Source organism: Peromyscus leucopus, chromosome 14 (assembly GCF_004664715.2).
Source record: "Peromyscus leucopus breed LL Stock chromosome 14, UCI_PerLeu_2.1, whole genome shotgun sequence".
Taxonomy (NCBI): Eukaryota; Metazoa; Chordata; class Mammalia; order Rodentia; family Cricetidae; genus Peromyscus; species Peromyscus leucopus.
Genome location: NC_051075.1, coordinates 83,943,947 through 83,967,089, shown reverse-complemented (window position 1 = coordinate 83,967,089; position 23,143 = coordinate 83,943,947). Strand labels below are relative to the sequence as shown.

Below are 23,143 nucleotides of genomic sequence, written 5' to 3'. Positions count from 1 at the left end.
TTGTCCTGCTGGCCCTCTCCTGGGGGTGTGTAGGCCCCAGTTCCAGGAGAGGAAAAGCTGCTGCCATGTAAGTCACTCATCAGCTGTCACGGAGCCTGAGTGGGCCAGTGAGGTCAGATGACATTAGTGATGTGACATCATTACTTCTTAGTGATGTAACAACAGGGTTGCAGCCTTGGATAAGAACGTCCTTATTTTTAGATGTGGACTACTCTATTCTGATGTCATTGTGCCTAAAATAGACTCATCATTTGGCTCAGAATAACGTTCCCAGGGAGGGACACAGCTATGCCGAGTGGGAGCGGTTGAGCCTAGAGCTAGTTTGCGGGTAACTGCCAAGTGATTTCAACGGGGGCTTTAAAGTGGTATTGGGAAGTCTGGGAGCACCATGCCAAGCATTGTAAGGAGAGTCCCTGGGAAACAGCATGTAAGTTATGATGGGCCAGTTCTGCAGCCAGACATCTGAGGATTAAATGCTGGCTTCCAACTTTGGGCGGGTAATATAGCCATTTTAGCTCAAGTTCTTCTACTTGCCGTGGGGACAGAACAGAGACGAGCACTGCTGTCACAGGAAGACATACGGGAATGCCTGGCCAGCGTTGGCTTACACTGTTTCTACACATGAGCTTTGACCAGCTCAAGCTAGAGCTGCCAGGGTCTAGGAGTGTATCCCATTGCCAGACCGCAGTCACAGACTCTACAACTGCACCTCTCCCAGAGGATGCCCCATGGATCCCAGCCAGCACAGGAAGGGAGGCAAACAAGGTTGCCATGTTGACTCCCCTTCTACCAATGACTTGAAGATGTGAGAAATCATGTAAAAGAGTAGACAGTAAAATTTGAGAGAGGAGGTGATGCGGTCAGCCAGGCAGGGGACAGAATCTCTGAGATTTAACAAGGTCCCCTCTGGTAGGGAGAAACAGTTCCTCTGCTATGATTCACTAACCATGGATGGTTGGGTAGGGCTGGCATCCTGGGGCTAACAACCATCTCTGCGGAGACAACCTCAGATTCTGATGGCAACCTGGAAGTGAGCCAGCATGGCCATATGAGTCCCACACAAATGTCAACGTGTACACTCTGAGTAAGAAAGCTAGGTCTGAGGAGTGAGCACCTGCCAAAAGCCAGGGGGAGGAGGGAACATGGGAGGATTTCCTATCCTAGGGAGCAAGCTGGCTGCACATCATATCCACTCACTCCTAAGACAGCAGAAGTTGGTTCTCAACACTACCCAAGCATGAGACAGGGGGCCACTCTGCTCCAGGTCTTATCACACACCTGGGTCTCCAGTTCTTTGTTCTTTTTGGTTTTGTTCCAAGAAATATTCTTGCATATGGCTTCAGAACCACCATCTCTCTCTCTCTCTCTCTCTCTCTCTTTCTCTCTCTCTCTCCTCATCATAATTCAGAGACAAAATTTTGTTTCTATTTATTTAAAATAGTATGCCAAAATAGCATTATATTTCTGCTGCTGATTTTAAAAAGCAGACCAGCAAACTATTGCATAATTCTTTGTAACCATGCACAAAACTGGCAAAAAGCCTATGAAGTTCTTTAAAGTCCCAAGAGAATGTAACGAGACACAGCCACATGAGGGCCAGGTGCCTTATATGTCTGGGTTGCAGCTTCTTTGGGAATCTGATGGTGCTGGAGAATTCTCCCGCACCCTTCACCACCTCACCGGCCCAGTGCTGGAATGCCTGGGCAGCGTCTGACAGAACCACACCAGCGAAGGGGCAGTGGGTGGAAAGTGTGAGTGGGATCTTCCTGGGAGGAGGAGTAAGACAGTCTCGCAGAGCACGGGAACACACAGCGCAGGGGGCTTCCAGGAATGACAGGAAGGCCTAGGTAAAGGTGTGGCGCAGAAGGCTGCAGCCGGAGGGGAACTGGAAGGCCTGAACGAAGGTAAAAGATGAAGGAGACCCCAGAGTGTCACAGCAAGGAGACAAAGGCCTTCAGAGTGGCAGATGGTTCTGTTTTGCTCCTAGACACAGAAGGGCAACCCAACAGGAAGTACAGAGGACCGGGGAACCGAATCCTCACCCTGTCACTCACCCTCCTGTGGTGGGCTATCAGCAGGTACTCTCATAAACAGAGCAGCATGGGAGAAATGTTCCTCAGCATCCTTTGACGCTGTGGCAGGGCCAATTCTGTTAACAAGAGTCAAGAGAGCAAAGCAGGATGGAAGAGGAGCGGTTCCTCAGAGTCTGGAACAGAGACCAGCAAGCCGAAGCAGGAGAGCACTGCTTGGGAGGGGGGAGGGGAATCAGAAGAGAGAGTAGAAAGACCGGTCTCTAAGAGAGACGCTCGTGTCTGGGGTCCCTGTAGCTGGAGAAACCCTGTGACTCTGACCTCCTAGCAATGCATGCTTTTCCACCTGGTGCAGCTGAGATCTGGGTGGCAGAGTCCCCTTGGTTGGCACCAGGAGGTGGCACTAGTCATGTTCCAGGCGTGCCTGGAGGCATTTTCCTCTCTTTCTTATTCTAGTGTGGGCAGACAGAGCTGAGTGTCTGTCTGTCACAGAGGCCCAAGGGCCCCGGTCCTCCCCCACAGTGACACAGTGGTGCCAACTGCTGGCCTGTATCAGATCCTTAAGGGAGGGCATGTCCTGAGGAGCAGACCTCAAATTTAAGCATAGACAGATGCCTTTGTCCCATCCCCCCCCACCACCATTCCCCTCCACCTCCACCCCACCCACCCCTGTCCCCATTTACTCTATCCATCCCAACTCCACTACAGGGGCAGCAGCAGCCTGGTACTCAGCCCTTCCAGCACCTGCCAACAATCTCCGGCACAGCTGGTGTTTAACGAAACCTGCTTGTTGATTGGGTGTGCTTTATTTTGCTTTTCTTCTAAATAGAAAATCTGTAAGTTACAAGAGTTTCTGATCACAGCTGTCTAAAGGGGACCATGCCCTGACCCCAAGAAAGCAGAGGATGGAATGCCACCTTCTCTCTGACAAATGTCCACATGTAGGAGGGTGGTCTTCATTCTAAAAGCTTGCCATTCTGCATGACTGTAGCACATAGCTCCTGGCTTTGAAGCTCAGGCCAAACTCCTCTATTTACTCTAAGGAGCGCCCGAGGGGTCTGGCTGAAGGGGATGTGATAGCGTTCTGCTATCAGGATGAGAGTCCCTAGATGCCCCCGGCAGGATGCTGCAAAGCCCCAGGTGAGGGCTCAGCGACAAGGTTCTCTCTGCCACCTTAGCATGGATCCTCATTCTGTGAGCTCTTTTGATGCTAACCTGAGACCAGCATGGCTTTGCTAGGCTCTCAAAACTGGACTACAAAGTTAATTGTATCATTTCTGGACTAGGAACAAGTACCTCTTGTCTTGAGGTAGAAGAGCAGCTGAGTTATTCACATTCACTATTCATCATCAACAGACCAATATTTATTGAGTGCCTATTTATATGGGAGACTTTGGTCACTGAGGGCTTCCTTGGGTAGGCTCATATGTTAGTCAGAATCCAAACTTTCCCTAGGACCTGTGACTATCCACAGCCAGTGATGTGGAGGAGGGCCAGGGACTATGAAGATGCACACATCTAATCCCTACATCAGGGTTTCTATGTCTCACATGGCCACCTAGTATATCTTAAGCACACCGTAGGAAACTAAGTCCTTCTCCACTGGTGTGGCTTCAGGACTGCAGTGACACCCAACTGGAGTGAAGCCATCAAGGCTTGTAGCAATATTGTACCAGTGATACCAGTGACTGCTGTTAATGCTAGGCTGAGATACATAACTTATGTTAATCAGCTTGTCTGCACCCACAGCCCACGTGTGCACAGACCATAGAATCCCATAGGTTTCCACTACTAGAGCACAGCCATAATGCTGGTTTCCACGAGGGCTCCTGTGCCTGCAGCTGGCATTCCCAGGGCTCTACCATTGGATCAAAAGAAGGAGACTGGCTTTGGGGATGGGACAGCTGCCAGGGGAACAAGGCACCAGTCTTCAATAGGGGGTCGGGTCAGCAGACAGAGATAGAGCAGAGCCAACGGGCTCAGCAGACCCTGATGGTGGGCAGAGTAAATCACGGCCAGGTGCCCCCACCTCCTCTCCCGCTGCTAGGTCACCCAGGATGGGTACGTACAGGTCAGCACAGCCAGGGAACGGTTCTTGGATGCGTTCTCCTCTCTCTGGGCCACCAGTGAGGTGTTGGGCTCTGCTTGGTAGGCACACAGTGCCTCCCACTCCTTCTCCAGCCGGTTCTTGTTCTTCAGATGGTCTTCCATGTAGGCCTGAAAAGGAGGCACAGAGTCAGGGGCGTGGGATCTAGGACGGGCCCGAGTCAGTCGGCAAGCAGGGGGTGCAGCGGCAACTCTTCCAGCTTTTGTTTTTGGCTCAAGATGTGTGTGATTTCTCTACCTGGGGACTGAGCCTCAGCACTGAGACCGAAATTGTGAAGTACACTCGAGCAAGGGCAATCAGTCTGCCAGAGGAGACGGGCAGATTCCTGTCAGGCCACATTTATCCAGTCAGACAAAACTGGTGAGAAAAATGTGTCCAGCTTGGAGACAGGGCCTGCTCTAGGGCTGCAGCATTTACCTGGGATAGAAAGGACCAGGCAGGACCCAGGGGCCAGGTCCGTGTGGTGGCTATGCTGAGGAGCAAGGAGAGCTGGTACAAGGAGGACCAGGGGTAGGGGATGTCCACGGAACTGACAGTGGGAGCCATGGGGAGCTTATGAGCAGGGGCAACTGGGTGTGTGTGCGCTTAAAACCCTCCCTGACAACAGCACTCCTGAAATCCAGGAAGGCAGACTCAAGCCAAATGAAGTTACAGGGAAAACAGCGATGTGTACTTAAAAAACAGGACTAAACCCAGGAACCTGGGGGATACCTGAGCAAGTGACCCCCTACATGGCAAGTCTTTCATTTTCTCCTTTTCCAAAGAGGACCATTGGTTCTTAAACCACTAATCTTTGAGGTTATCTACCCGAAAAACAGCAAGTGAGTTGCTTGAACACCACTTTGTATCCAGCCAAGGTCTTGCTGGAGAGCCTCTGGGTAGAGGCTGAACCAGAATCATATCCTTAACCAGGCCCTCTGGTGAGGAGGCAGAATGCTCAGCTTCCCAAGGGCTCAGGGAGAGACAGACACCACCTCTGCTGACCCCAGGGGTTGAGAGTGCCACTCAGTACACACAGGTTCCTTCTTAATGAGGAGCTATGGTGGTCTCAGATGGTGCTGTCAACCCGCCAGGCATAGACAGAACACACACTGGCCTGGGAGACACATGTACTGTCAGCATTCATACAAACATGTGGAAACGTGGGGTCAGGTGGCCACCTTGGGTCAGTCCAGAGCTGGGGAACCCAGATCCACTGCTTGTGGGCCTTCCTGTCTCCCATGGGGGTCTACACAGAAGTTGCTTTTCTTAAATTGGAACTTTGCTGGACCATTTAGACCTGGAGCTGCTAAGATCTGTGATGAAATCTGAACATCTCCAGCATTAACCAAACATAAGCCAGAGGAAGCAGAGTTCCACCCTGAGGTGTTCCAGGCTTAGTTGTCCCAGCATTTGCCAGTGAGCACACGTTACGACTGCTGGTGGCTGAGGACATAAAGGCCTCTGACCATTCCCTGCCACCGAGACACTGTGTGGCCTCCATAGCTTACCGATCTACTCACTCCAGAAGTAGGGGACCTCCAGGAAGAGGTGCTGGGGGGGACCAAACCCAGGTGATGAGTGACTTCTGCAGGATGTAGTGATCCCCTCCTCCAGAGCATTGTCGGTAGCTCAGCTTTCCTTTCCTCCTCTTTTCTCTCTTCCCTTCCACCTTCTTTTCTTTCTCCCCACGCAAGTGCTCTACCACTGAACTTTATCTTCAGCCCTGACCGTGGGCTTTTGATCTGCTGTATGCCACATGCAGACATAGGTTTTCAAGTGTGTCTACACAAAAAGACACGCACACATGTGCACGCCCGCGCACACACACATGGCCTCTTAGCATAAAGTAGCCAGCACCCAATAGCCAGCCAAGGGCTCACAGTCTTCCGACTACTTCTACCCATTGCTCCTGCCTACATCTCCCTCTTGCTGACACTCCAGTGTTGGAGGAGCCAGGGTGGCCCTCTCAGCCAGTCCTTACTGCTAACACACAGGACAGAATAAACCTCACTCAGCTGTTCCTTGAAGCTTTGACAGGAGTGTACCAGGATCCTTCTAGACATTAGCCGTGCCCTGCTGGGCCACCTCCCTATGGTCCTGTGCCTTGGAAGTCAGTGAACACCAAAAAAATCTCTAGGAGTCTTGGAGATCCTCTGGGCCTAGCTGCAGGTGCGGGGGCCTGTGGTGGTGGGGTACTGAGGCACTCTGCTTAGAAGGCCCCGTTGCAACCGTCTGCACCTTGAGACATTAGTAGAGACTCAACGGAGTACTCTACTAGCCTGTCTATTCTCCTCACACCATGCTGGCCCTCCAGGCCCCCTAGCATGGAGCCAGAACCGATAAGCTGGAGCAGTGAACAAGTGGGCAAAGCTGGAAAGGCTCCACCTAGAGAACGGAGTCACAGCCACCTTCCTTGGAGACAATTGTGGTGGGATCTGGGGGGATGGCTCAGTTGGTAAAGAGTTTGCCATACAAGCACGAAGGGCCTGAGTTTGATCCCAACATCCATGTAAAAAGCAGCATGGTGGTGTGACCCTACAGTCTTAGTGCTGAGAAGGTGGAGGCAGACAGATCCTGGGGACTTGCTGGTCATATTTAGTCCAGGAAAACTGGCAAGTTCCAGATTCAGTGAGATGCCTTGCCTCAAAATATAAGGTGGAAAGTGGTTGGAGAAGCCCAACATGGACCTCCAGTATCCACACTCACATGTACACACATGCATGCATACAACACACACAATGCATACATGAACACTTATATGTAAATGTGTCCATGTGTGCAAATGCATGCATACAAACAAATAAACATAATCATTGAGGAACATAAAAGGTATATTTTTGTACCCCAATTTTTTTCCTTAAAATGTATTGTTGTGTGTATTATATGTGTGTGTGCATTCCTCAGCGTGTCTGTGGAGGTCAGAGGAGTCGGCTCTCTCCTTCCACTGCGTGTTCTGGGGATTGAAGTCAGGGCAGTAGGTTTGCACCGCAAGATCTCTGATCTGCTGAGCCGTCCTGCCGGCCCTTCACACCAATTCTTTAAGACAGGGCGGCACGATCTTAGCACAGTGTAACGCTTCAGTGTTGTGAAATCCTGGCGGCGTCACTGAGTCCAGTCCTGGTGTAGGGACTGAGCAGGTGTGCAGCCTCAGAGTCTGAAAGGCTTCCTTCGTACTAGAAGCAGGCAGTGATGGCTCTGGGCAGAGAGGCTGGACCTGGCTGTCCTTTAGAGAACCCTTTCAGGGAAGCCATTATGAGCAGAGGCCCTTTCTGTGGCAGAAGAGTGGGTTCTGTGACAGGCCCTGGCAGGATCACCTTGGCTCTGGGTACCATGTGTTGAAGAGTACCCTGTGAGCCCTGTTCATGTGAACCACAGCTCTTTACACAATCAGCTTCACCATTGAGTGCAGCAAGTTCTCTTTAGTGCAGCCTGAGCTCTGGGCATCAGCTTGAGTGGTGGGATGGAGGGAAGAGGTGGATCTTGACACTGCCATTTTGCTCCTGAGAATTAAGCCACTTATCAATTAACTTGATTATAATGAAACTGATGCAAGGTTTTCATTCTCCCAGCATGCCCTGCTCACCAGGCTGTGTCTGGTCCTGCACATCTCTATTTGATCAGCACGTCCTATTAATATTTATATGTAGCATTGTTCATGAAATGAAAGTGATGATCACATCTCTCAGTCACATTCTAGGCTCTGGGATGGTTTAACCGTCGTGGTCACCTTGGCTAGATTTAGACTCACCTAGGAGGCATATCTCTGGGTGTGCCTATGTGAAGGGCAGACTGATCCTGAGCATGGATGTCCCCGTCCATGGACGGGGTCCCGGACTGGGGACAAGGAGAAAGTGAACTAAGTGCTGGCACTCCTCTCTCTGTGATCCTGGTCCTCTGAGATGTGTACAGGCAGCCCCACACTCTGCCACACCAGCCACCATGCCTCCTCCACCCCACGGACCACTTCCTCAAACCACCAGGCAAGGCAAACTCTTCCTTCCTTCCTTCCTTCCGTCGCTTTCTGCCCATCGTTTTACTGCAGCGATTAATATGAAATCTTCCTAGTCTGTGGTTTGTGGTAAGAGTCTGTGGGGAGGCTCAGCCTTCACAGTGAAAGAACACATTTTAATCAGTAAAAGCAAAACCAAAAATTGCCACCCAAGTTCTGTCCTGTGGCCTGCTCTTACGGGAGGAGCAGTGAGACCAGAGTAGATTGGGCAGTACTCTCAGACCAGCTTGCTTCCGGCTGCCAGGCCAATGAACTTGCAATTTAACTGTATTCACACTTCCTCTGTAGAAGGCATTCAGCTGAGTCTTTTTAAATGGCCATTTAAACATTGTTATTTTATGTATAAGTGCAGGTGTGAGGACTGGATGGTGGGAGACATTTGGTTTTGACGTGTGTACATGTTCACACATGAGTGTGTATGGGTGTGGAAGCTTAGGGGGTCTATCTATGTCCAGTGTCGTCCTTAATTTCTGTCTACTTTATTTTTTAGGCAGTCTCTCCTCACTGAATCTGGAGCTAATTCAGCTGGACTGGCTGGCCAGTGAGTTCCAGGGGTCCTTCTCAGGCCAGCACAGGGATGACTGGCACATGCCACCATGCCTGGCTTTTCTGTCGGTGCTGGCGTTCACACTCAGGTGATGCTTGTGTGGCATGCAATCACCTGTAGAACGATCTTCCTAATCCTAGGGGTGTTGTTTTTAAATTGTGAGTTTCTGGTTATATAAACAACACATACAGAAAGGAAAAGAAAAGAAGACAGAATGAAGCACAACACACAGATAACCAACTCCAAGGAAGATGCAAATCCTTGACAAGTCTTGCTCTTCCTGGTACCTGGGAGGGCTGGTTTTGTTTGTTTGTTTTGGTTGTTGTTGTTTGTTTTTGTTATCTTTAGTGCTGACTGTTGTAGTTTAGGCTTGGGACATTTGCAACATTATAGAATTTTCCTTTTTAAAATGAAAAGATGCCCATACCAGATTTGATCTTACATATGGGAGACCAGATCCTAGAGAAGTTAAACCGCTGACTGGGCATTTTCCCCAGTCCCCACAGCTGATGCCTTAGGGTCTGGGGACTCGCTGCTGACCTTGTCTTAGCAGTGGTGACAGCCTCCTCATGGACTTTGTGTCACACACCCACTCTTCCGTTGCTTTTTCACAAATCAGTGTAAGTGTTCACCTGGTGGGGACACTTTCCAACACCTCGGTGTGTGAGTCTGAGTCTTGCAGGGCTTTCTATACAGTATGCTGTTCCTTACAACAATCTTGTAAGATAGCTTTGTAAACAAAGCCAGTAAAAGCTTAACAGCAGCAACTTGGTAACAACCCAGAAACACTTAGTAACAACAACTCAAATCTCAGTAACCATAACGCTTGATTTCTTTCTTGGAGAAATATTACTTTTTCCTTAAAGGACACACATCCAGACTCTTTTTTTTTTTTTTTTTTTTTTTTTTTGACACATTCAAGTTGGCAGCATATTTTTGTGCTTTGGGCTATTACTAAGCAGAATAGTGCTTACTTGAACATCATGGTACTGTGACAGTTGATTTGATATTAAGAAAGTGACTAGCAGGTGGGCAGCATGTCCACAGGGGATATACCAGACAAGAGTGTGATTTGCCTGGATGGAATGAGAAGGCTCGAGAGTCCATCACAGTACTCAGAAGGGCATGCATTTAAAATTCACCAGTGATTTAATTTTCTGTATAATATTCTCAGACCACAAGCGACTGTAGGTAGCTGACACTTAAGAAACAAGAGAGAATCGAGGGTGTTGACGGTATTTAATCCATTTCTAAAATTACCAAGAGTGGGCTAGCATTGTCTGCTGATCAGCTTCCCCTTGGCTAGCTTGTTGATTTCCATCCCACAGGACTCCAGTTCCCACTGTCTTCCTGTGATCAGCTGCCCTGCTTCTGCTGGAACAAATCCATCCAGAAATGGAGGTCCAGCTCAAAACCAGCTCACCCTGTCCACACCACCCCGTATGACCTTACTGTCTGTACTGGCTGGTTTATGTCAACTTGATACAAGCTAGAGTCGTCAGAGGAGGGAGCCTCAAAAGTAAGATCAGGCCATAGGCAAGCCTGTAGGACATTTTCTTAATTAGTAACTGATGGGGAAGGACCCCGCCCATTTTTGGTGGTGCCATCCCTGGGCTGGTGGTCCTGGGTTCTAAAAGACAGAAAGCTGAGCAAGCCATGTGGAATAAGTCAGTAAGCAGCACTCCTCCATGGCCTCTGCATCAGCTCTTTCCTCCAGGTTCCTGCCATGTTTGAGTTCCTGCCCTGACTTCCCTCAGTGATGGACTATGACCTGGAAGTATAAACTGAAATAAAAACCTTTTCCTCACAAGTTCCTTTGGTCACGGTGTTTCATCCCAGCAATAGTAACCCTAACCAGGACACTGCCTTGTGATCCTGGAAGTTATAATCACCTCCTATGACTGTGTCATCCTATGGTCTGGGATCCTCATGTACTGCGTTCTGAGTGCTACCATTATCGCCCCATGACTTCATGTCCTATGATCTGAGACTTGCTGTTACCCCATGACCTTCTTGTCCTATGATCTGGAATCTTCCATCCTCCTATGACCTTCTGTCCTATGATCTGGGACCTATCATCATCCCGTGACTCTATTGTCCTATGGTCTAGGCTCTGCCCTCATCCCTGTGGCCCCCATCTCATGACTCCACCCAGACACCAGTCTACTTAAAGAATGCCTGCTCCTGCCAACATACACCCCTGCTTGCTTCTTTCCATACTCTCAGCTCTCACTCTTCATGAAACCAACCTTTTCTCAGGAAGACTGGCATTTCTGCCACTGTGGAAAGAGTGTCTGCTGGTCACCTGGGGTTCCTGTGGCACTGTTAGAGGTTAAAATTCTGTACTGATGATGGATGCCCTCTGAATCCTCTGAAACTTGAGAGTATTTTGAAAAATCAATACAAGTTATTTTTGAATGTTTCACTATAAATTTCCCTTCTGACTCCTCCATTCAGACAGTCCAGATGTTCACGGAACATCTGTGAACCTGTAGCTCTTGTCCCAGCATTCTCCCATAGCCCCAGCTGAAGGCCGGCCCTGTAATCCAGAGAGTCTTCTTCTCTGATATGGTCTCCTCTTTTCAGAACCCCCTCTCCTTCCCACTCCTGCTCTTGCTCCTGAGTCTCCTCCAGAGTCTCTCTTCTACTCTCGTCTTTTTTTAAATTCTAGATTCCATGTTTGAGAGAAAATGTGCAGTATCTTATTTTGCTTCGCATGATGGTCTCTGGTTCCATCCTTTCCCCTATAAATGACACGATTTCATTCATCCTTTATGGTTGAATGAGAGACTGTTGGTCTTAGCCCACTCTGTGTTCAGATTCCAGGCGGGCATTGTTTCTTTATGGACCTTCTCACCCAAAGTACACCACGGCTATCCTCAATGCACATGGCAGGCACCTTCCCTTCTCTGTACTTATGACAGGTGCCCTTCCTTCTCTGTGCACACATAGGCACCCCAGGCATACCATGGGAGCCTTCCTCTGTGTACACTATGAGGAGGGGGATCATTTGAGACCCAACAAGCCCCGTGCTGAACTGGTTTCTGGAGGCCATCTTAAACCAGCCTTCACCAGTGTACCTAGCCCCAGGCTGGGTGCTCTGTCGGTGTCTCTGTGTAGAAGTATCAGAAAGCACAGGGTAAGGGGAGAGGCAGATAGGCTGACATGGAGTCAGCCCTGGAGGTATGACCCCACCATGACCTTAAGGAGCTGGTGCTTGCAATTCAGAGGTTTTGTCTGAGAAGCCTACCTGACTCTTAGGGGATACTGGGTGGCACATCTTCATCTTTTAGTTATCTGCTTTGTTCTTGACAGAGATTTTGGGATATGAAGGGCACACATCTAGAATCTAGTTCAGCATTTTCTTAATTTTGAGGTCTCCGAGACCATTGATTCAGTTTTTGAGGGGGTGTGGGGTGGTGTCCATCCTCTTGCATGTGGATACTTTATGAGGGTGAACTTGAGGGTTTTTCCTTACAGTTAAGTGTCATGTGGCTGCAGGCAACAAGTCAACCTTGGCAGTAGAACTGGGCGCTTTACTCTACAGCAGGGAAGTTCCTGTCGCTCACAGTGGTAGACTGGAGCAGTAGCCAGGAGACCTTCAGAGGCCGAAGAGTCCCTGGTGCTACTTCCTACATACGGCAGTGGCCTTGGCACCCCCGGAAACTCAGCAGAGCAACAGGATGGGGCTAAGGGGGTCAGCACGAGGCTGGCCCACTAAAGGTCACAGACACTGGGTTATTTTGGTGACTCTCAGCCCTTGCTGTGAGAGAAGCAGATACTCAGAAAAGATTTATTATTAGCATCAACTAGAATAATGAAAATAAACTCATTCCTTGCAAGACAACCACTCAAGGACAGAGGGGCATTCAGAAATAAGCCCGCTGGGACCCACCTGGTGCAATTTCACTAGTCAAGATACACAAAGAACATCGATGTCAGCCTTCAACAAGGCCTCTGGGATCACAGAGAGGGAACGCAGAGACGCTTCCCCACAAAGCATCATTCTCACAGTGACTCTGCAGAAAGCAACCATCTACCCACCTTGAGGGAGAATGTTTTTAAAAGCTGAGTGTCGGAGGACTTGGCTTGGAGCAATTAGCACAGGGAAAGCTCGGCTTCCAGCCACTCGCTCCTGTTTTCACTCTACACTACAGCACGATGCCCTTTGATTTACTGGTGTTACAGTCAAACCTTCTGTGGAAGAATAAGACCCATTTACATGTTCCTTGTGACAAGACCGGGAGGTTTGAGCTTTGGCATCACAAGTGAGACTAATGCTTTTGAAAACGAGGAGTAAGACTCATCTGTGGCATTTGGGGAAAACTGAGGACCTTTGTTTCTTTAAAAATAAACACTGTCACCTGTCTTCATTAGTACATCGAAGGGAAACATCCATGTCAAGTGTCTGAATTGCAAAAGTAAGACATTTGAAGTTCAGCAAAAATATAAACAGTTGCAGAGCAAAGCAGGAGCAGCCACTGGTCTCTGCCTGGCGCACACGCTGCCTGGCGCACACGGATACAAAGACGGGCGGGGGGGGGGGAGCACACATCTAAAGATCTGCAGCTGGTACATCCTAAACACTGTTTGCTAATATAATGTGGCAGGTACATTACACATTCAAAATCAGGAATCCAAAATAGAAAACTCAATGAAGGACACAGTCAAGTGGTCAGAGGGGAAAGTTTCATTAGTTTTAACTTAGAAAATATGTGCTTGGAACAGGAGCCACAGGCCATAAAAACAAAAAAGCGGAGAGGCATCGGGATACTGATGAACTTCTTGCCAGTCTTGTTCCTGGAATACCTACTCTGCTGTGTGCTACTTCTGACTTTTGACGAGATGGATTGTCTTGTAGTTTACTGGAACCTGTCCTTCTGTGGTTCCATCAGACAGGACACTTAAAAGTGCAGATATGTACCCATTACAACATGCAGATCCCAGTGAGACCTAAGAGTGTGAGGGCATGTCCTTGCCAGCATCCTGAGAATAAAAATAGACACACTATTCTGAAACTCAGTTTCTGGATTCTCCATGCAGATCCTGAGAAGGAGGAATAGGAGAAAAGAGAAAGAAAGAAAGAGAGGGAGGGAGGGAGGGAGGGAGGGAGGGAGGGAGGGAGGAAAGAAGGAAGGAAGGAATGTGGAGAGGAGTGGAAGGCCCTTGCAGTTTAGAGATTGCTTTCGTGGAATGTTTTTAAGAATGAGGCATTCTGGCCAGCAACCACAGTAAAATCCTAGTGACCTAGGGAGAGGCAGAGCCGCTGGAGCTGGCCAGCAGAAGCCTCCTGCATGGCTGAGAGCTGGCTTCACTGATAAGCCTGAACTAGGATGATTTTCAAGTTTGTCTTCTGAACGCTTTGCTTCTCAAGCTGACCAGTCCTGACCAGGGACCTTGAAAAGCTGTTTTCAATGTGCTTTTTCAAGTGGCTAAGAAATGTACTTTCTGTCCTCTTATTGAAACCAATCAAACTATGAGGATAAAAAAAAAAAATCGTAAATCCTTAGTGCAGTAGAAATAGCTCAAAACCGAAAGCCATGCAGAGAAAGTCCCCAGCCGACATTCAGTTAAGGTGGGGGAAACAGGCTTCATGAGCAAGCAAAGGGGAGGGAAGGGCAGAGCAGAAAGGGCAAGTCCAGTGTGCGGGGGTTGGAGGCCTCAGACATTGCTAAATTATCTGTTTCACTGAAAATCCTTTTCATGGATTGAGGTGTGGTGTGGCAGGCCTTGTCATCCTTGCAAGAGTTTAAGGCTGGGCTGGGCTACAGAGAGAGTTCAAAGCCAGTCTGGTCTACATAGGGAGATCCTGACTCATCCATCCCCCAAGTCCTTTCTGTAATGGAAAATGCATGAACTAAGAACTCCCTGGCCGCAAATGATGCTCAAGAGAATGATGTGCTTCCTCCCAAGTATCATGGGGAGTTGCTTCGGGGTGGGTCTGTTCCTTGCTTCAAAGGGGGAACTGAAACAGCCACATTTCACTTGCTTTGAAAGATAAAAGAAGAAAGGCTAACTCTGCAGAGTGGTGGGTCAGGACACAAACCCTGGCTAAATCTCGATTGCACAGAACTCGGTCTATTGGAAAATGAACTATCAATAACACATTGCCATTATTCCATAATGTTGACTTTTGGTATTCCCAATCCAGATTGAAGTTGAGAATTACAAGTTCCACTGAAAAAACAGTTCTCGATGCCCAGACGGCCTGAAGGGCTGATGTAGACTTTGGGTCATCTTCATTACTTGTATTTGAGATGCTAGAAATGGAGCCTGGGGCCGTGTGCGCACAAGACCAGCACCTTAGCTTGAGCCGCACCCCAGCCCAACACACAGAGATCACCAGAGCTCTGAAAGATACTGCCAGTGTCCAAAGACACAAGGAGCCTATAGGTTTTCAGCTTCCATTGGACTTTATGGTGTAGATTTATAGAAAAACAAAACCATAGTTCTGTAGACTCAAAGCTAAAGTCAAGACAGAGAGCATCAATGAACACATTCTTCCCCAGATGTATTCTGATTAATAAACCTACAGAATTAATGGACTTTGTCCTTACCCCCTACTCACAGCAAGTGGGGGAAGCCTTGCTCCTTCATACAGCTGGGTCTGTTTTATTCTGGGGTTTTTCAGCTTGGTGTAACATATGGTGTGGCACAGGACGAGGTCAGAGGTCTTGGTGTGAGGACTACAGGACATGGTGAGGATGACAATCCTTGCACATTTATACTGCCAGGCTGTTGTTCTCAGAGGCACTCAAAGAATTCTAAACGAACACTTTGATGCATCTCATTATCTTATTTAACATCTTAAGAATTAAGGTTATATGAACATTGGCACAATACAATGATGAATAGAAATGGAAAATAATTAAAGGTATTATACCACTTCTTCCTGGTGTGCAAAACTATTAATATTTACAGTCAGGGCAAGGTGGTTTGTCTGGCAGGCTGGGTCTGAAGCCCTGGAGCTGCATCCAGTTGAAGCCGTTATTCTGACTCTCTCTGCCCTCCTGTTACAGGCTGGGAGCTAGTTTGATCAGCCTGTCCCGTGAGTCTGAGCACTGCAGGTCCTGGGGCCCAACTACCAGGGCATCAAGGCTCAGCTCTGAGGGGTAGACTCCCTGCGCTGTAGAGTCCCCAGAACACAAATGAACATAATTAGCAAGATGACTTCTGGTGATTGCCAAGGGACAAAGGTCCACACTCAAAGATGTGAGGGCTGAGTTGGGGCAGGCACTAAGTTTGTGCTTTTGGAGGGGCTCTGAGTTAAACAGGAAGGGTCTAGAAATGAGAAGTTTGGGGTGCTGCGGGGGAGGGACCTCAAAGCTCCCAGTCTGAGGTGAGAGTGGATCTGGAACCTTCCAGAGAGGAGCTGACAGAAGGAAGAGGGAGGCAGAGCGAAGCTGCCATCCTGGTCATTCAGAAGCTTGGCTATGGCAAGGAGCCAGGAGTTTATTTTAAGAGCAAGGGGAAGCCACTGGAGCATCTGCGGTAACAGGCATCCGGTGACAGTGCTTCTCAAAGGTCACTCTGCACAGGGCAGACTGGTTACATAAGCAGGAGCTCTGCGGCCTCGGTATCCCTGTGCAGCGGCTGAGGTCTTCCTGACAACAGGAGATAGTGACGGAGAGATGGGCGTGTGTGCCATGTACCCCGGTGCAAAACAGACTAGGCGATCAGAATCCCCTTAACCACCCATTCTGTGCTTCCTTACCTTCCCCATTTCCTTAAGTTTCTACAAGCACTGGGTTACAAAATGCTTGAGTTATTTAAACTGGATCTCAGCAAGAAATAATTCTTACGATTTGATCTAACAAAGCCGCAGTGGAATGAGGTCAAAAGTCTGAGAAAAAAAAAAAATCAGAAAAATTCCACCAGTGACCTTGATGTTTCCAAAACACTTCAGGCTTTTGTTACAGAGTCCAACATTTGGACATTTAGTTAACACCTCTCTCTAGCTGCAGGCAACCTCACCGAAGGTAAGTAAACTCCAAGTAGCACCGAAAATTAACAGCCCGTAACTTAATCCAGGGGTTGGTATTCAAAGACAGCCTGGGTAGCACGGAGCATTGGATATGCCTCTCAGCAGAGGTGTTCTTGGAGCACAAAGGCTTAGCTCCAGCATACGCATCACAACCCGTGATGTGCCACGACAGTCACAATCCCGGCAAGTGGACTAACCCTGGTGTGTGGGGACACGGCACTGCCCCTCAGACCATCTGGGTCCCCACACTGCCAGAGGACACGGGAGACTTTACGAAAGATGGGAGGTCGAGGGGCTCCACCGCTAAGATACATTCAGATCGAAATGAAGATGGTGACGGACTTGGGGAAAAGAGGAATTTTTAAGAAATGAAAACATCACACAAGACGTCATGCAGTGGCACCTACTCTCCCCCCTGGACACGTAAGTGTGAGGTGACCTAGGACTTTACAAAGAACCCAGCAGAGCTCCAGGTCTGTCAGCTCACCATCTATCGGGTAAATCCAGCATGTGTGGATTTGCCTGGGAGACTGGCCACACCAGGCCCCCCGAGCTTTGGAAAGCTCAGCGCCCCCTTTCTCTGTCACCTACAGGGCCCCACCCACACTGGTACAGCTGTGGTCCTTAGTCAATACCACTGATCCAACAGACACAGAATAAAATGTTTAGGCCTCCCGATAAGCCAAGTCTCCTTCATGCCCAGCACAGGACCTGGCACTTCCTGGTGACTGATAAATGCTTGCTGGGATAACAAAGGGACAGGCCCCTCCCAGTCCCTGGAGCAGGAGAGTGCCATGGTTTCTGCTTCAGTGTGGTCAAAGGCAGGCTAGTCACCTGGGTCAGGAACCTGTCTGAAGTCCTGCCCGGCCCACTGTGGAGACAGGTGGGAGAAGGCAGAGTGGCCGTGCTGTGGGTCCAGACAATAGCTTTCCACTGGTATTTACTGTTTATTCTCTATGAGCCAATGAGCCACAAGAGAGGGATGAAGGCAGATATCCGTGATATTAAACAATGAAATGTTCATTTCTTTTAAAATATTCTCACATCTGGTAATTTTTTTTTTTCAGCCTCAGCCTTTTTCTCTGGCTGGCTTAGAGACTCACCCTAGCAAGGGTATGTGGGAATATTGCATAATCCATTCCCAGAATGCATGAGCAGATCTGTACCCCATAAAATATTCATTCACTCTAAAAAATATTTGCACCCTGCTGTCAAATGTAGACAAATTCACACAGAGTACCAGAAAATGGCCATTTTAATGGGGGAATGCTTTCCCCGAGTCTCTCTTCGCACTAAAATATATTCTCCAAAATTATTTTCATAAGAAAGATTAACAATTTCAACATTAACTGCTAATCCCTTTTCATTTAAAACTCTGCTGATAAAATTCTTTGCTTGTCATTCAAATGTAAGTAATAATTATAGATTGCAGGCCTCCGTCTCGGGCCTCATTAATGATAAATTGTATGGAAGTGTGAAGCCAAAGTCAGCTTTGATACATCTCAAAACTCAATTTCCACGGCTTCCCTTAGCTATGTACAATTAATTACACAGTTAATAAGGGAAATACGTTAATGAAAGGAGCATTATTTACCCAGACCGCCTGCCTTTACCAAATATCTTTTGTATGCTTCTCTCCGCATAATTTTGGTATACAGTTTAAAAGGGGGAAAAAAAACAATACAATTGACAGAGTGGAGGCTTTTAATGCCTGTCTGCAGTTACTATGATTAAAAAAAAAACTAAAGGAATTTTAATCCAATTTTATATTTCTACTGACTTCTGCTTTTTGAAAGTCCTGAAATAGCCCTTTGTCAAATAAATAATTACCACTAAGCTACTGTACTGTACCAAAGATATAGTTATCTCGACAAATTGAAAACTCGGAAAATTTTAAAAGAAATTACGTGGAAGACAAAGAGAGAAATCTCAGTCATTCTGAGCAGACTGACAACCCCTTCCTTTGAGACCGCTCTTAGAATGATCAAATCTGCTCATTCTGTTTGGATAATCAAAGTTTGACCACAGATGGCCACACAGACACCAATACCAGTCTTTACAGAGAAGGATGCCACCTTCCCCGGCTTTGGAAAAGTCTAAAATCAGAAGAGAACTACAAAAGGCAAGCTGGATAAAGCTGGGTTTGTTTGCTCTTTATAACACATGGGGAAGTATGAAAAGGTTCATTGCAAATCTTTGTTTTACAGGATATTTATATTAACACAGACCAGTGAAGATTCTTTATTAAATAAATAGCCCTTTGATTCCAATCTTCACCATGTCCCTTTGAGATAAACAATGTCTTTTAAGGTATGGAATCTTTTAAAATTCTGTTAGTAAACCAACACTGTATTCCAAAGAGCTAAAGGTGTGTGTGTGGGGGGGGGGGGACCGTTTCCACAGCAAACAATATCAACTTCACCCTAAATGCTTGGGCCCCGTGGGATACAGCCGTGGTGCCTGTCGCCCACATCCACCCTGACATTTGGAGAGCCAGGCAGTGCTGGTGCCTTTAAGAGCCTCCTCCAGGACCCCTGCTGTGGAATATTTCTGTATGCAGAGTTACAGCAGATTCATTTGTTTAAACCAGCCCTCCACCCACCTCACCCCAACTGGATGGTCTCCTACAAAATTCAAACAGCTGCTTCCAAGTCACAAAGACAGGAGCTGACGGTCTCGAAGACCCAACGCCTTCCTAATACCCAACCCAGCCCAAGAAGGCCCAGCGGACACATTCCTGCTCGGCGGAATGACGACAGCGCTTAGAGCAGGGAAACCTTTGGGAGGAGGGAAGAAGAGGGGGGATGGTTGCTTAGCAACGCACAGCAGCCTCGCGGTTACAAAGCAGCGGGGCTTTTCTTAGCAGCAGCCTTTTATATTCTGTGCCAGTGATGTAGTCATTACGATTTTCTGATGAAGTTTTTAGGGAGAATAAAGAATTCCAGCAAGTGCCGCGAGGTTACCTAGGACAGTGATACGGGCAGGGGCTTTGTTGCACCAGCAGTTAGGACACTGGACCCTCTAACACGTTAGAGAATATTTGCAGAGATTTTGAACCTGTCTACTGCAAGCACGGTGCTTTGATTTTTATCTCTCTAAAGCTAACAGGCTGTATGCTCTTGAGACTAGAACACAGGGCCAAAGAAACTGACCCTGTACCGGTAAGACACCACACAAGATCCAAACCCATGTGCTCGAGTCTTCACCTGCCAGAGGACAGGAGCTCAGGGGTGTAGCTGTCTCCTCAGCATCCCCAGACCGTCCTAGAAAAGCAAGAGGGCTAACACGTCATCGGTGAGGTGAAGGCAGAAGTTAGGGTGCGAGCTAGGAGGGGCTCCCTCATCTCATCCAGTCATTCCGGACAAGGTCACTGAATGGGAGCAAATAGACCATTGGACAGCATGGATTTTCACATTTTAGGGTGAAAATTAGAGCGAAGACCGTCACATATTCTTAATCTCTTCCAAGCTCAATGCCAGTCCTACTGTGGGGTGCGCGAGTCACATGACATATATTTACCAGGCTTGACAGGTGAAGCAGGAGTGGACTGCCAATGGCTTCCTGCTTATGCCACCTGGAATATCCCCAGGCCAGGGCTATGTGCAGCTGGGATTTCCCTCTGTGCTCACCTGCTGCTCAGGCTGCTGCTCCTCCTCCTCCTCCCATCTCCTCCTCTTCTTCTTAAATACAGAGTCTTCTATGCAGCCCTGGCTGACCTGGACTTCCCTGTGTAGACCAGGCTGACTTCCAACTCACACAGATCATTGTGCCTATGTCTCCTCACCTGGCCCTGCCTGGCTTCCGTGAGGACAGCCACTGTAAGGTGGCTGTCTGTGAACACAGCGCGTGAGTGTGGTTTTTAGATGCAGCTGTCAGCGCGATGCCAGAGTCTCTGCAGAACAGCATTCTCACTGCGTCCTCTGTTTAATCTGCACAGAGTGTTTCTGGTAGCATGAAAAACACGAGATCCTCAAGTGTCTTCCTCTACGAGACATCTTAACACCCTAAAGACGCTGGACAATGGCAACCACCTATTTACAAAACTAGGTTCCACGTCCAGGGATACAAAATGAAGAGGAAATCCATGCAGAGACAAGTCCTCTGAAGACGCCCAAATCCCAGAGAGAGAGGCAGAGCAAAGCAATTTCCTCCATCTAAAACTCGGGTCTATAGAGTTAAAAACAAAAAAACAAAAATTACCCACAGGAGACAGGAAGGGGATCTGCAACTCCATATAAACCAGAACCCTTTGAGGCCTGCCTGCTCTGTGAAGGGGTGCACAGCATGTCTGTTCCTATGGAGACTGACAGTGCTGAGACATGTGAACCATGAGCCTCATCTACGATTAAAGCTCAAATCAACTACACATGGGCCATTTGGGACCCCGAAGTAAGCAACCAGTGAGAAAACGGCCTTGGTTTCATGACCGTCTGCGGTGTTTGACAAACACACTCTCTAAACCTCACAAAGCAGAAGGCCACACAAAATCCTGAGATCCAGGCCCACTGCCCTGAGGAGCTAAGAGTCTGGACACAGCAAGACAACAGTTGCCCCAGGCACAGAAGCAAACCAGGCAGAGAGGAGAACTAGATCTCGGGAGCGTAAGAAGAGCAGTCACAGAATGTGTTTGCTTGCCACCTTCGGAAGTATGGAAAGGAGGAACCACCAACAGTGGAGAACACATCGGGCAGCTGTGAAAATGAAGTGAACAGAGCAACTGCAAGCGAAAACATACTCTCTGAAATTACAGACACAGTGCGTGGGTGAGAGAGCAGACACGGCTGAAGGGGGGACTTGCATACTAGAAGACAGAGTTGGGGAAGTTCCTGTGAACACAAGGCAAGGATAGAAAGTGAAGACAGTGCCCAATAGACTTCTAACAGAGGAGAGGATGACAGAGTCAATTTTGAAGTGTAAATGGTGGGATATAGATATTAGCTCAGTGGCAGAGCACTTGTTTAGCATGCCTAGGATCCCAGATTCAATTGCCACTACAGAAAAACAAATTGTAAGCTGTTTGTAAGTTCTCAGAATCAACAGAAGACAAGAATTCTTAGATTCAGGGATTACAGTAAGTCTGGAGAGAAAAAAAAAATCAAAAGTTCTAATAAACTGCCCTAAGTTATTACCCTTATACCCATAGATTATACCAACCTCTCAACCCTCATCCTAGAGGCTTCCTTTTGCAGTAGATGGCAACTAACAGAGACCCATGAATAGTCAACAAACAAAGAATAAGAGGCCGTGATTGGAGGGGTAGATTTTATCGTAACACATTATATGCATGTATAAAAATTCAAATGAATCAGTAAGTTCTATCCTAAGACAGGGCAAAAGGAAATCTCCAGACAGGAAGTAGTGATGAGAATCAAAGTGGACATAAGACGAGCCATCAGAGCAGCTGCAGGTAACGGCACAGCCCTGGTGACAGAGGGGGACAGGGGAAGGATGACAGGAAAACAGACAGAAGAGGATCCTTGCCCAGTATGAGGATTAAGGGCATTTTAGATAAAGACTAGGGCTCGGTCCTACTCAGTGATCGATATATTTTAGAAAAGAAGGAAATCCCACCCAGAATGAAGAAAGAAGTACATAGGAAAACCAAAGGGAGAGCAATGATGTTGTGTAGGGTTGATCTGAACAAGCACTGTCCACAAAAATTAGCAGTGAAAGTGGATAGCCTAAAAACTCAAGGAAGGTGCCAAGCCCCAGGCCACAGGAACATGGCGAGTCCATGTGCCAGGCTTGAGAAGAGGACGGAGACATTCACTCCACTTGGTAGATTCGCTACGGCTGATCATCACTGGGGTAGCTACTAAAATACAACTGTTGTCCTGGTTAGGGGTAAAGGAAGGAACAGAGAAAATCAATCGCTTCAGAAGGAGGAAGGGGAGGATGCCCAAACCAAGCAATAAACGAATGACATGTGAGGGTGTGCAGAACATCAAATAGGGCGGGATGCACCCCCCCACACACACACACACCGAAGCTGGAACTAATTGGTCCTGTTAGAAGAGCTTACTTAATTATAGGGTGATGACCATCTTTTTCTGTGACACGTGTCTTTCAGAGGCTGTGCTTAGGGGTGGAGAGTCACCGCAATGCGGGGCATGCTGGGGGAGTGCTCATGTGCTTCCCAGTTACCCTGTGAGCATTCCTAGGTCCTGCTTCATAGATGGGAAACACAGTGACCACGGTGTTTAATGTCACCCTACGACATGGTGGCTCTGGCTCTGGGCCATCATCTTCTCTGTGCTGTCCTCTCTTGCACCAGGAGAGGACATCACCCGTGGACTGTGGCCAGGGTCCTCTCCATCTCTGGATGCTGTCTCTTAGTGCTCTTGACTTTTGGCAAACAGACAGGATATCTGAGGAAGGGAGTGTTGACCTTTTGGTTCAATGAACCACAGTAATTCATGTGGATGGGGTCATAACCCATATATTGCCACTCAGTGGCTTGTTTATTCTGCAAATCTTCTAATTA

General features: G+C 48.1%; 1 protein-coding gene across 1 annotated transcript in view; it reads right to left on the bottom strand.

Annotated features, from left to right (window-relative positions):
• Ptprn2 (protein tyrosine phosphatase receptor type N2) overlaps window positions 1-23,143 on the bottom strand; it is a 719,135-nt gene that overhangs the window by 62,784 nt on the left and 633,208 nt on the right. The window contains exon 15 of the mRNA XM_028880925.2: window positions 4,100-4,247. Within this exon, the coding sequence (XP_028736758.1) occupies window positions 4,100-4,247 (148 nt within the window). The remainder of the gene's footprint in view (window positions 1-4,099; window positions 4,248-23,143) is intronic.